This window comes from Onychostoma macrolepis, chromosome 17, assembly GCF_012432095.1.
Source record: "Onychostoma macrolepis isolate SWU-2019 chromosome 17, ASM1243209v1, whole genome shotgun sequence".
NCBI classification, from domain to species: Eukaryota; Metazoa; Chordata; class Actinopteri; order Cypriniformes; family Cyprinidae; genus Onychostoma; species Onychostoma macrolepis.
The window spans coordinates 1,940,181-1,953,720 of record NC_081171.1 but is presented as its reverse complement, the minus strand read 5'-3'; the positions used below and the strand labels follow the sequence as shown (position 1 = coordinate 1,953,720).

The 13,540-nt window shown below is 33.2% G+C and overlaps 1 protein-coding gene across 5 annotated transcripts in view; it reads left to right on the top strand.

Moving 5' to 3' along the window:
* Positions 1 to 13,540, top strand: part of LOC131523093 (pleckstrin homology domain-containing family G member 3) — a 58,773-nt gene that overhangs the window by 2,185 nt on the left and 43,048 nt on the right. For 4 of the 5 annotated variants that reach the window (XM_058749128.1, XM_058749127.1, XM_058749131.1 and 1 more), the window contains exon 2: positions 9,299 to 9,361. In XM_058749128.1, the coding sequence (XP_058605111.1) occupies positions 9,313 to 9,361 (49 nt within the window). In that variant the 5' untranslated portion in view covers positions 9,299 to 9,312. Of the gene's footprint in view, positions 1 to 9,298; positions 9,362 to 10,841; positions 10,862 to 13,540 lie in introns of those variants that run through there. The other variant, XM_058749129.1, reaches the window with a different exon arrangement.

Below are 13,540 nucleotides of genomic sequence, written 5' to 3'. Positions count from 1 at the left end.
TGTCCTTTGTGACGGAGCTCCAGGCCTGAATCTGGGTTTGAAAGGGTTCAAGTTTAAGACCTTCTAGGAAAATGAGTTTTAATGTACTACATGCCTTTTTTAGAAAAGTTCTGTGCCATTAATATGGGATCAGATCACTTTATGCACTATACACATTAGTACTTCATAATAATAGTTGAACGATATATTGCGAAGGCCAGTATAACAGTCAATATTTGGCATTTTTTAATTATTGCATCAGCTTAACACATTTCTCTGTTTAGCCTATTGTTTAAAAAAAGATTCATTTTTCTAATTATTTATTTCTAATTTTGTACATTTTATGTCAAATAAATAGAAGTTACCGATAAATTGCCAAGGCAAATATATCGGCCGATATTTGGCATTTTATTTCAATTATCACATTGGCAATTTTTTTTCCTTTCAAAATATTGATTCATTTTTCTAATTATTTATTTCTAATTTAGTAAACTTTACGTAAAATAAACTGTAAGTGACCCATATATATTGCATAGTCCAATATATCGGCCGATATTTGGCATTTTATTTCAATTATCACATTGGCAATTTTTTTTCCTTTCAAAATATTGATTCATTTTTCTAATTATTTATTTCTAATTTAGTAAACTTTACGTAAAATAAACTATAAGTGACCCATATATATTGCATAGTCCAATATATCGGCCGATATTTGGCATTTTATTTCAATTATCACATTGGCAATTTTTTTTCCTTTCAAAATATTGATTCATTTTTCTAATTATTTATTTCTAATTTTGTAAACTTTACGTAAAATAAACTGTAAGTGACCCATATATATTGCATAGTCCAATATATCGGCCGATATTTGGCATTTTATTTCAATTATCACATTAGCTGATTTGTTTTTTTAACATATTGATTCATTTTCAAATTAAGTTCTAATTTAGAAGTTTTATCTTTTTTGCAGCATCTAGTATCTTTAAAAAAAATAGTGTGAAATAATATATCGGCCATCATCTACATTTTTCTCTTAAGATATCGATGTCAGCCATCAACAAAAAACACGCATCAGTCGATCATGAATACTTTGATAACCATTATACTGAATGATTTCCATATTTGCATTTCATGGTATTTTCATGGTGTTTCAAGGTACTTGAAACATACCATAGTACATATAAAAAAAACATGGTATTACCATTGTACCATATCTGAGAAAACAGTTCTACCATGGTATGCTTTGTTACTTTTTGTTAGTGTTTTGATTTTCAATTATGTTCTTTGCTTAATATAGACTTAAGTTTATAAAGCCAGTGGAAAATTACTTTATTTTTAAACTCTTCACATTCTGTACTAGTTGGGAATTTTTCAAAAAGTGGAACATTTATGTAACATTTAGACATATTTATGAATTTGGAGTGTTCCCAAGATAAATAAGCATAACAATCGGGCAGTTTTAGGAATCCGGAGCCTCTAGCTGACATGAGCATCTTAATATCTATTTTTATGTTTGTATTACAAGCGTATTGTGTTTGTTTGAGGTGCATGTGAAGAGGGAAGCTGCATGAAATGTGTTTCTGCTTTTCTTCAGGAAACAATCATTGACCAATTAGGCAGCTGGCGCAGGTCCACGTGCACCGTGTGTGTGTGCACCGTGTGTGTGTGTGTGTGTGTGTGTGTGTGTGTAATGTTTATTTATAGAGCTCACTGGGTGTTCAGATGGGAAGATGTCTTATCCAACCATCTCTAAACAGGTCCTAAAGAAAAGGAATTAAATGAGAATTTGCAGAAGATGAGTGTGATTAGTGCATTCTGAGAGTCAGACCATGCATACTGAGATGGAGATTGAGATTTAAAAAGATCACGTGAAATGGTATGCAGTAAGAGTTTCAGACAGTAGTACATTGTGTCTTCACGAAGTGCATGTTAATTAGAAATAAATACAGTTATTTGCATTGAACCAGTTTTGTTTAAACATCTTGACACTAGTGTTGTCAAAAGACCCGGTACTTCGGTACCAAGTCGGTACTAAAAAAAATGAAAACGTCACGGTACCAGGTTTTTTTAAGTACCGGTGGTACCGAGTACCCGGTCAAACCGGTTCTTGACGCATACAGCCCTATGATTTTCGCGATGCAGAAAACGCGGACGGAATCTTGGAATCTAGTTATAAAAACGGAATTTACAGTTTTGCACGGAATGTCACGGAATTTGTCAAAGTTTGGATGAATTAATCAAAATCAAATCATGACACGGACTAGTATCTGTAAATATTAAGCCGCAAAAGTCGATTCAGATATGAATCCCATTTGTTCTGCGAGTCTCTGTGTGAATGAATGAAAGGCAGAGAAGCGTGTTTTGTTTGTTTTTAAAACTAAAAATTTTGATGATTTCAGCATCTGCCGTCTCAATGAGGACATAAATACATAAACAACATCTACAGAGCTGCTCTGAGAGTCCCTTCACAAGCATTTTACCGTTTCATTTGAGTAAAACCAGCGTCATATCATATAGCTACACACAGAAATTTAAAGGTATTCACGGCAACCCGTCAAAATAAAAGTTTATCTTAAAGACATTGTGCCAAAAATATATTTCTGTTGTTTAGTAGAATGTATGTGATACTATTACTACTGTTGAAATTTATTTTTATTTTTAAAGAAATAATCACACAACATTTGTTCCATATTTTAATAGTCAATCCCCTTTATTTACCAAAAAAATAAAATGTGTTTAAATTTCATTAATTAAAAGACTAATTAAATTTGGGTGAAACTTTACTGTTTTTCATACTTTTATTACTTGCGGAAAAACTTGAAACAATTTAAATAAGTATAAAGAACGGCATTGATTTTTGTACTTTTTATTTCTGTTTGACTTTATTATTAAAAATAGTGTGTTTTTTAATTAGCATGTGGTACCGAAATTGGTACAGAGAACCGTGGATTTTCACTGGTATCGGTACCGAATACTGATATTTTGGTACCGTGACAACACTACTTGACACTCTGATCAAATAATGAGTCAAGATAATTGTAGTTGATTTCACCTGGTTTGTTGATCATGCAAGGAATGGAAGGTCAAGTCTAGTGTATTGCATTGTGCTTTTAAGTTGGTGTACAAAGGCCATTCAAGACGTAGATGAGTTTGTTTCTTCATCAGGTTTGTAGAAATGTGTCTCTGCATCAGTGTCTCAGCAATGGATGCTCTGCAGTGAATGGGTGCCGTCAGAATGAGAGTCCAAACAGCTGATAAAAACATCACAATAATCCACAAGTAATTTAACGTCAAACGGTGCTCGCTTGATCTGTGCAGATTTCTCACCTGATTCAGACCAGACCACTTTTTCACTGGAGGAAGCGTTATTATGGACACGTATTTTAGTTATGGTCTTAATGCTGGATTTGTTTCAGCTTTTGTCTTCTCCAGATGTTCACTGATGGACTGGAGTGCTGTGGATTATTGTGATGTTTTTATCAGCTGTTTGGGCTCTCATTCTGACGGCACCCATTCACTGCACCCAAGTGATGCAATGCTACATTTCTCCAAATCTGATGAAGAAACAAACTCCCCTACAAGATAAAATCTGATCTCATGTGTGTTTTATAAATGCTGTCTCTCTGAAACATTGTCTTGAAGCGTGAGACCGAGGTCAGCCAAGATAAACTGCTGAAATAATAAAGACTGCGTCTCTGCGCCTGCCTGTCAATGAAGCGTTTTCGTACACCTCCCGTCTGTCCCTCAGGCCCGTGTTAGTACTCCAGTCCTCCCGAGGGTTTAGTCCCGCAGACGGTGTCGGGTCGTGGGGTCAGCGGCGGAAGAGAAGGGAGTATTTTTAGGGAGTGCTGGGAGCGTTTGGCTTTCGGAAGTGTTTTAATTGAGGAAGTAATTGTCGCCTTGTGTTTTGACTGTGTGTGAGAAAGCTGAGGGAATTCAATAGGGAGGCTTTCCTATACGGCTGACAGACATTTATTTATGGCTGAAGAATAAATGCACAGTGATAATGAAAGAGTGCTCTGAGTCTGGAGACTGTCATTAGATTGTGTCTCATGCCTTTATAAGAATAAATGTTTCTAAAGCAGATAGTCTTTATGTTTCACACAACTATTTCGATTTATCTTGCATGGTATCAAATATCCGTTTCAGTGGATTTTCTCAAGATGAAAATTTCATTGCATGACTTCAGATGAGGTTTCAGTATCAACTTTGTTGCGTTTGTTTTCCCTCAGGAGAAAAAACCCCATACAGTTAGACTATAGAAGTAGGAATGTGGAGCAGCTCGGATCAGGTTTGAGTTTATATTGAGAGTTCTGAGTGTTGATTGCATATGTTGGAATAATTTGAGAAATTCTTAAGATCTCTTCTTAAACTGAGACATTACTGGGGTCTTTCCTCATCTCAGAATCAGGAGACTTTAGCAAAAATCTCCATTTAATTTAGAAGAAAAATTTAGATATTATAGAGATCTCGTTTGTGGTTTTTCTTTGCATATTTCTTCCAGTAAATGCAAACCATGTTATATTCTTGAGCATGTTTACGAAGAAGAACCAGAAGCAAGGGGTTGAAGTCAAAAACATCTTAATGCTGGATTTGTTTCAGCTTTTGTCTTCTCCAGATGTTAACTGATGGACTGGAGTGCTGTGGATTATTGTGATGTTTTTATCAGCTGTTTGGACTCTCATTCTGACGGCACCCATTCACTGCAAACCAAGTTATATTCTTCAAAATGCCAAAAAAAGAGGATCTTTGGCAATACTTGCTTTTTTAGCCATCTTTGCAAAATGCTCTTTGGGTGTTGCTTTATTTTGTAACGTTACATCCTACAACAACAATTCTGATGGATTCTTAATAAAGAAAATTCATTTTCAGTATTTAGAAATGTATTCAGACCAATGCAGACTAACATTAGGATTGTTAGATGTAAAAATTTGCACCCATGTTGCAAAAAAAGATCAGCTGTATTTTGAAAAAGTGGAACCCTTTTGGAGACATACGTGTTCTTAAGTTTGGGGTCAGTTTTTTTGTTTTGCAATTTTTTTTTTTTTTAATTAATTAATTAATTTTTTTAATTCAGTACATTTTTTTTTTTTTCACCAAGGACACATTCAAATATGGAAGCTTCTTTCCACCAGGGAATAAAAAAATAAAAAATGTAACTGGAACTTTTTATCTCACAATTTAGACTTTTTTTTTTGTCATATTTTTAGTTCATATCTTTAAAAAAGTCAGAATTGCAAGGAAAAAAATTGTGAGATAAAAAGTCGTAATTACCTTCTTTTTTTTTTTTTTAGGGGAGACTTTATCTTGCAATTCAGAGTTTATATATTTTGCAATTTTGAGTTTATATATTTTGCAATTGAGTTTATATATTTTGCAATTGAGTTTATATATTTTGCAATTGAGTTTATATATTTTGCAATTGAGTTTATATATTTTGCAATTGAGTTTATATATTTTGCAATTGAGTTTATATATTTTGCAATTCAGAGTTTATATATTTTGCAATTCAGAGTTTATATATTTTGCAATTCAGAGTTTATATATTTTGCAATTGAGTTTATATATTTTGCAATTGAGTTTATATATTTTGCAATTGAGTTTATATATTTTGCAATTCTGAGTTTATATACCTTGCAATTCTGAAAAAAGATAAGAATTATGAGAGAAGTTGTAATTACCTTTTTAAAAAGATTTCATGGCAGAAACGGGCTTCCATATTAAACTGATCAAAAGGAACAGTAAAGATGCTTATAATGTTACAAAAGATTTATTTCAAATAAATGCTGTTCTTTTGAAGAATCCTGTAACAATAAAATGTCAGTTTCCACAAAAATATGAAGCAGCACAACTGTTTTCAGCATTGCTAGTGCGTTTCTTGAGCAGTAAATCGGCATGAAAACAGATGAAACTGTCTCTAATGTTAAAGTCCATGTTAGATGGATCCATCTGTCTTCAATTAGAGGACAAATCCCAGACCTGGATGTGAGGGTCAGATTTCGGTGAGCGCGTTTTATCAGCTGTGGGAACAAAAGCTCTCCAGATGGACTTTGACTCGTGTTCTGAACCAAATGGACATTTACATGCCAGCACACTTCATCTGTTTACAATGCAAAGGACGCATTTGAATAGAATGGAGCAGATTGCAGTCATTCCCATGTAGGGGTTGGTCTGGCCACACGTGACGCATACAGTCTGAAGTCTCTAATGCTGCATCCCTGAGATACGCTGATCCTGATGTAAGACTGTTATCCGCTGTGCGATAATCGTCCAGACGCTTCGTCTCAGCAGCACAGCTGTCAGTTCAGAGGCAGAAGCAGCGATTACACTGAGCAACAATGTGGATTTACTCCTGGAGGACTCTTGTAGCTCTGATCTCTGATTCTGATGCTCTTATTAGAGACGGAGACTCACGGGATCCACTCACAAACACACTCCACACCGTTACAATCAAATTAGTTCAGGATTAGTGAAGATGATTGAGATCTCAAGCCTGATTCTGACTTGGGAAAACAAGGATAGAAAACCTCTGTCCAGGGCTTTGTTTGTTTGAAAGCCAAAAATGTTTGACTACATTTTAGAAGATTAATTGAATTGTTTAAGTTTAAGTTTCATGCATTATTTTGATTACTGTTGTTTTTGCTAATAAATTTTGTATTAAATCATAAAACAGAATCTAGAAAAATTAAAACAGACTTTACAGAAAAAGAGAATTTCTGAAAAATAAATAATATTTCATAGGGCTATTATTGTTATAATTGTAATAAATTATTAAACTGATAAATTTTTGCCCAATTGATTAGACCTCCTTTTGTGATTTATTAAAATAATAAAAATATAAAAAATGAAACGTCAATAAAATTGCGAGTATTGGTAGTTTGCAGAATTTTCTTTTTTTTTAACTTTTTTGGTCTTTTTATCCTATGCACCTATCTATTATCTGCAGGTGTGCAATGATTGATTGTTAATTGAAAAAAGAAAGGAAAATTAAAATTAAACAGTATTTTTTGGCGAGGGTGGAAAACCGCATTTCATGGGGCAATATTATTGTTAAAATTGTAATAAAATAATTAATTGTTAAATTTATCAAATTGATTAAATATCCTTTTGTGATTTATTAAAAATGTTTTAAACAATTAAATGTAATCAAGAAAAAATAAAACGGACAACACAGAACATCTGAAGAAAAAGTGTTTCATAGAGTATTATTTATATGTATAAAATAAAATATTTTCTTTTGTTTAATATTAAATTGCCATAATTTTTTTTTTTACATTTATCCAATTGGTTAGACATCCTTTTTTTATTTATTTTTATTTTTTTTATTTAACTAAACAATTAAAATGGAATCCAGAAAAATTTAAACGGGAAACACAGAACGTGGGAAAAATAAAATAGAATTTGTGGGAAAAATAAAGCTGATTTCCCTGTTTGTGTGTTTTCTGAAGTTTCCTCGTGTACACAAGCTGTTGCTTTCACTTCGTTCCTGTTGGATTCAGGGCCGGGGGTTTTGGCTGAAGGGAAACAAACAGTCGAGTTGAAGTTTCGGTTGGGTTTCAGTGCTAAAGTCCTCGGGGTCTCCTGTGCGTCGTACGTTGGCGAGCGACTCGCTCCAAACACTGATTGACTCTGTCTGATGGAATGGCTGGAATCTGTGTTTGCTGGACTGATAAGAGGGCAGATCCGGGGGCAGCTGGAATGCATGGCACAGGCAGAGCAGAAAACAACCTTAACACAATATTTGTCCAAGGCACGGTGGCAATTTGGAGATCTGAACTGTTTGTCAAACGACGCTTATTATTTGCGATTGGTTTATTCAGTTGCTCTTCAAGTGCTCATGTCATCTCTGTTCAAGTTTGTATTTTGCTCAAAATGAAGTGCAAACATGCATGTAGATGCATTAAGAATACAAATGCATATCAATGATCAGTCAAAAGTTTGCTCACTATTTCCTTGCTATTAAAATAATTATAAATAAACCCATATGTTATGGAATATCACAAATGGAAATATTCAAATAATTATTAATGTTATTATTAATACTACTACTACTACTCCATCATCATCATCATTATTATTATTATTATTATTATTATTATTTATTTATTTTTACTATTATTATTATTTTAGTAATCAATTTGATTTGACATCCTTGTTGATTATTAAAATATAATTAAACAATTAAAACTGAATCCAGAAAAAATATATCTGAAAATATAAAAACAACAACTCTATTATTATAATATTAATAATAATAATAAAGTCCTACATCATGGAATAACACATTGAAAATATGTAAATAATAACAATAGTTGTTGTTGTTGTTGTTATTGTTAGTATTATTATTATTATTATTACTATTAATAGTAATATTAATAAATTAAGCCATACCTTATGGAATATCCCAAATGGAATTTAATTTTTATTTTATTTTTTACTATTATTATTATTTTAGTAATCAATTTGATTTGACATCCTTGTTGATTATTAAAATATAATTAAACAATTAAAACTGAATCCAGAAAAAATATATCTGAAAATACAAAAACATAAAACAACTCTATTATTATAATATTAATAATAAAAAGTCCTACATCATGGAATAACACATTGAAAATATGTAAATAATAACAATAGTTGTTGTTGTTGTTGTTATTGTTAGTATTATTATTATTATTATTACTATTAATAGTAATATTAATAAATTAAGCCATACCTTATGGAATATCCCAAATGGAATTTAATTTTTATTTTATTTTTTACTATTATTATTATTATTATTATTATTTTAGTAATCAATTTGATTTGACATCCTTGTTGATTATTAAAATATAATTAAACAATTAAAACTGAATCCAGAAAAAATATATCTGAAAATACAAAAACATAAAACAACTCTATTATTATAATATTAATAATAAAAAGTCCTACATCATGGAATAACACATTGAAAATATGTAAATAATAACAATAGTTGTTGTTATTGTTAGTATTATTATTATTATTACTACTATTACTATTATTGCTATTACTACTATTATTATTATTACTGTTAATAGTACTACTGTACTAGTATTACTGTTCAAAATAAAGGATAAATAAAAATATTAATAAATTAAGCCATACCTTATGGAATATCCCAAATGGAAATATATGAACTGTCTAAAAAAAAATAAAATCCTTTGCATAAAACATTTTTTAAGATAATGAGAATTCAGTCCAAGCTTTTGAGCAGTCGTGAGGTTACAGTATGTGAGTGTGAAGTCAGATGTGTTTGTATTTGTTCAGGTGTTGAGTTTGATTTGTGTGTGTGTTTCAGTGTGTGTGAGGGACATGAGAGAAGAGTCCAGCTGCGCTCACAACAACAGCCTGATGGAAGAAGGTGAGAACATGCATATCTGTCATTACTGCTGGATTTACTGACCACAAACCAGTGTGAAACCGCTTTCACTCCACTGTAATGGAGACATACGTGTTCACAAGTTTGGGGTCAGTAAGATTTTAATTTTTTTTTAAGACATGAATACATTTATTCATCAAGGGTGCATTAAATTGATCAAAAGTGTCAGTAAAAAAATGTATAATGTTACAAAAGATTTCTATTTCAAATAAATGCTGTTCTTTTGAACTTTCTATTCATCTGTGAATCCTGAAAAATAAAATGCATCGATTTCCACAAAAATATTGTGCAGTAAAATTGTTTTCAACATTGATAATAATCAGAAATGTTTCTCAAGCAGCAAATCAGCATATTAGAATGATTTCTGAAGATCATGTGACACTGAAGACTGGAGTAATGATGCTGAAAATACAGCTTTGATCACAGAAATAAATTACAGTTTAACAGATATTCACATAGAAAACAGTGATTTTAAATTTGAATAATTTGTATTATTATTTACACTCTTGGTGAGCGACTTTTTTTCAAAAACATGAAAAAATCGTGCCAACCCCAAACTTTTGAATGATAATGTCCACTTGGGCATTAGTCTGTGGATGTTATTTTATTTTTTAAATTTTGTTTGGATGTAGTTCATTTGTTCAAATAATATAGTTCTTGAATCACAAAATTAGATTTATGTTAAATAAAATATATACAGTATATAAAAGATTTAAGCCAAGCCGCAATGCTTGAGTGTTTCTATGCGGTTGCTATTGTGTTCTGAATGGTTGTCAGCATGTTGCTAGGTGGTTGTTAGGGTGTCTAGATTGTTGCTGTGTATCATAGTTGCAGTTTCTATTAAAGTTACAGACTAACTGACTGTTTTTACCGGTGGCGAGTGTTAATGTTGGGCTGTGTTTAATGCAGGAGTTGATCGCTGTGTTTCTGCAGTGTGCAGTCAGTGTTTATTTGCTCTAGATGTGTGTTTCCGCTCCGCTGTGAGTGCACTGAGCTCACGGTTGGCCGCCGTTTCTCCTCCGCTCTGCCAAAACAAGTGCAAGAATGCCTGTGAATCAGATCCAACTCATGCGATTCGACGGCGGCCGGTGTGGAAATGTTGAGTAATGGAGAAACTTGATTTTGCTGCGAGGGATGGACTGTAAGTTCACAAAAGAGACTTTTATGTATTTCATAAAGTTCTGGCATGTATCGAACCGAACGATCACCAGCCTCCTCCTCCTCATCTTCTCCTCCTCCTCTGTAAACACGGCCGCTTGTCTTCTGCTCTTACTCTCTCACTGTCCCTAAACAAATCTGGATGCTCTCCGTTCATGGCCTATTTTGGAAGTTTCAGAGAGTCGTGATGCGCGTCTGTTGGCACACGGATGAGTGGGAATCGAAGGAGCAGCTCGTGATGTTTTAGAGGCAGGAGTAAATGAGGGACGGCTGGAGATCGGTCGGTCAGGAAGTTTGTGTGTTTTGATCGGAAGCATCTCATGTGTAAGTTAAACATGACAAATGTCTAAATATACACTACCAGAACAGTGAGATTTTTAATGTGTTTAATGTTAAATCTCTTCTGCTCACCAAGCCTGCAATTATTTGATCAAAAATACAGCTAAAGCAGTAAAATATTTTGTTGTGAAATATTTTTACTATTTAAAATAACTGCTTCTAGATGGCACATAAGTCTGAATATATATATATATAAAAATGTATTTATTTATTGCTTGCTTGATTGATTTGATTAAAGCTTATATTTAGAATATTGCCTTTTTTTTTCTTTTTTTTTTATTTTTGCATTGATATTTTCATGCCAATTAAGCACATCTCCCCTTAAATTCTCATTTCTGTAATGCCGAAAAATTCTGTTTATATATTATTTAGGTAAGGCAAGTTTATTCATATAGCACATTTCATACACAATGGTAATTCAAAGTGCTTTACATAAAAGGAAGTGAAATAGTCATTAAAAATAATAATAATAATAATAATCGCAACAATAAAAACAGAAATTTAAAAAGGTTTAAAATTACTTAAAAATTGATTTAAAATGAATTTAGAACAGTTAGGACTAAAAAATTATTATAGGCAATCAGTTTGGACGTAGCACAGTGCTCATTCAACAAATGCACAGCTAAACAGATGAGTTTTGAGTCTGGATTTAAATGTGGCTAATGTTTCAGCACATCTGATCTCTTCTGGAATAATAGCTAAAAGCAGACTCCCCTTGTTTTGTGTAAACCCTTGGTATTTCTAACTGACTCGATCCTAATGATCTGAGTGGTCTGTTAGGTTTATATTCAGTGAGCATATCTGCAATGTATTTAGGTCCTAGGCCATTGATTGATTTGTAAATGAGTAAAAGTACTTTAAAATCAATCCTTAATGTAACTGGAAGCCAGTGTAAGGACCTGAGGACTGGTGTGATATGCTCAGATTTTCTGGTTCTAGTCAGAATCCTGGCAGCAGCGTTCTGGATGAGCTGCAGCTGTCTAATGGTCTTCTTCGGAAGGAGACCATTACAATAATCCACCCTGCTGGTGATAAAGGCATGAAGTTTCTCCGACTGGAAACAAAACATCTAATTCTTGCAATGTTTTTGAGATGATAGTATGCTGATTTAGTTACTGCTTTGACATGACTACTAAAACTAAGGTCTGTCTCCAGAATCTCACCAAGATTTTTGACTTGATTTTTAGTTGTTTGACCCCTAGAGTCAAGGTATGCATTCACCTTGAGAACTTCATCTTTGTTTCCAAATGCAATGACTTCAGTTTTCTCCTTGTTTAACTGAAGAAAGTTCATCCAACAGTTTATTTCATCAATGCATTGGCAGTCAATGGGGCTGTAGTCATTTGGAGATAAGGCTAGGTAAATCTGGGTATCATCAGCATAGCTTTGATAGGCAATTTGGTTCTTTCTCATTATATTTGAGCACATACAGGCTAAACAAGAGCGGTGCAAGAATTGAGCCTTGTGGGACTCCGCATGTCATAGATGTCCACTTCGACTTAAAGGTCACATAATTATTCATCATATTTGCATTTGTTAATTTATAATGATTTTAAAAACATTTACTTGTAATATTTCTTCACTATAATACAATAAATAATAATGATTATATTACAGTAATGAAAATCTAAAGTAAAATGTCTTAATATAGAAAAAAGCAAGTTTTTGGATGTCAAATGTAACTTAAGCACGTTTTTGCAAAATTCACGCTATTTTTCTGAGTTTTACTACCGTCTTCCTTTGTTTGGGTTTTGTTTTTGGTTTGAGCTTCATTGACGGAGTATGCAGAGTATTTCGGTGGGTGTGTTGAAGGAACCGATCCAGAGTAAATGTGACCCGAATGAAAAGGACTGTATGTGACCCGTGAGGAATTCAGCTGTGTGCGCGGATCTGCACACTAAACCAGCTGGAAAAATGACTAGAAATAATCCAGCCACCCTAATGGCCAGTTACTGTGTTTTTATTTTGTCGCCCCTTTTATAAAACACTCATTATTTCCTCTGCAAAGGCTTTTATGGCTCTTCACAATGCTCTGGAAGCTCCTCTAGAGTGATTCCTGCTCGACCCGCCGTTCTCGCGCTTTCGCCTCTTTTGTGGGAATTCCTCCGTTATTGCAGTAATTGATAATCTGTCTCAGAGAGAGAGGCTCCCCTCATTGTGAGCATTAGTTTAATGAGCCGTTCCAGTCGTCATGGAGATTTGTGACGAGCTGTTCTCGGACAAGAGGAGAAATTTGTCCCGTGAAGGAAGTGCTGTGCCGGACGCCTCGGGGAGAACTGGGATTAGACTTCTAGAGTAACGGCGAAATCACACACACACACACACACACACACACACACACACACACACACACACTTTGACCTGCAGTCTCAATGAGGACTTCCCATTGACTTCAATTGTTCTTAAATTAAGCTGATTATAATTACAATAGGTGAACCCAAACCATGACCCTCACATAAACCTTTAGACACGTCTAGTGGTAAATCAAGACCGCTGTTGTTATTTATTTATTTATTTTTTTCTTCTTGTTGTTTTTTAGGCTTAATATAACTTTTATTTATCTAGGCCTGTTTATTTAGTTATGTTTTATAAAGGTCTATACATTGTTTGTTTGTTTTATATAGGCCTGTACATTATTTGGTTTTAAATATATTTTTAAATATA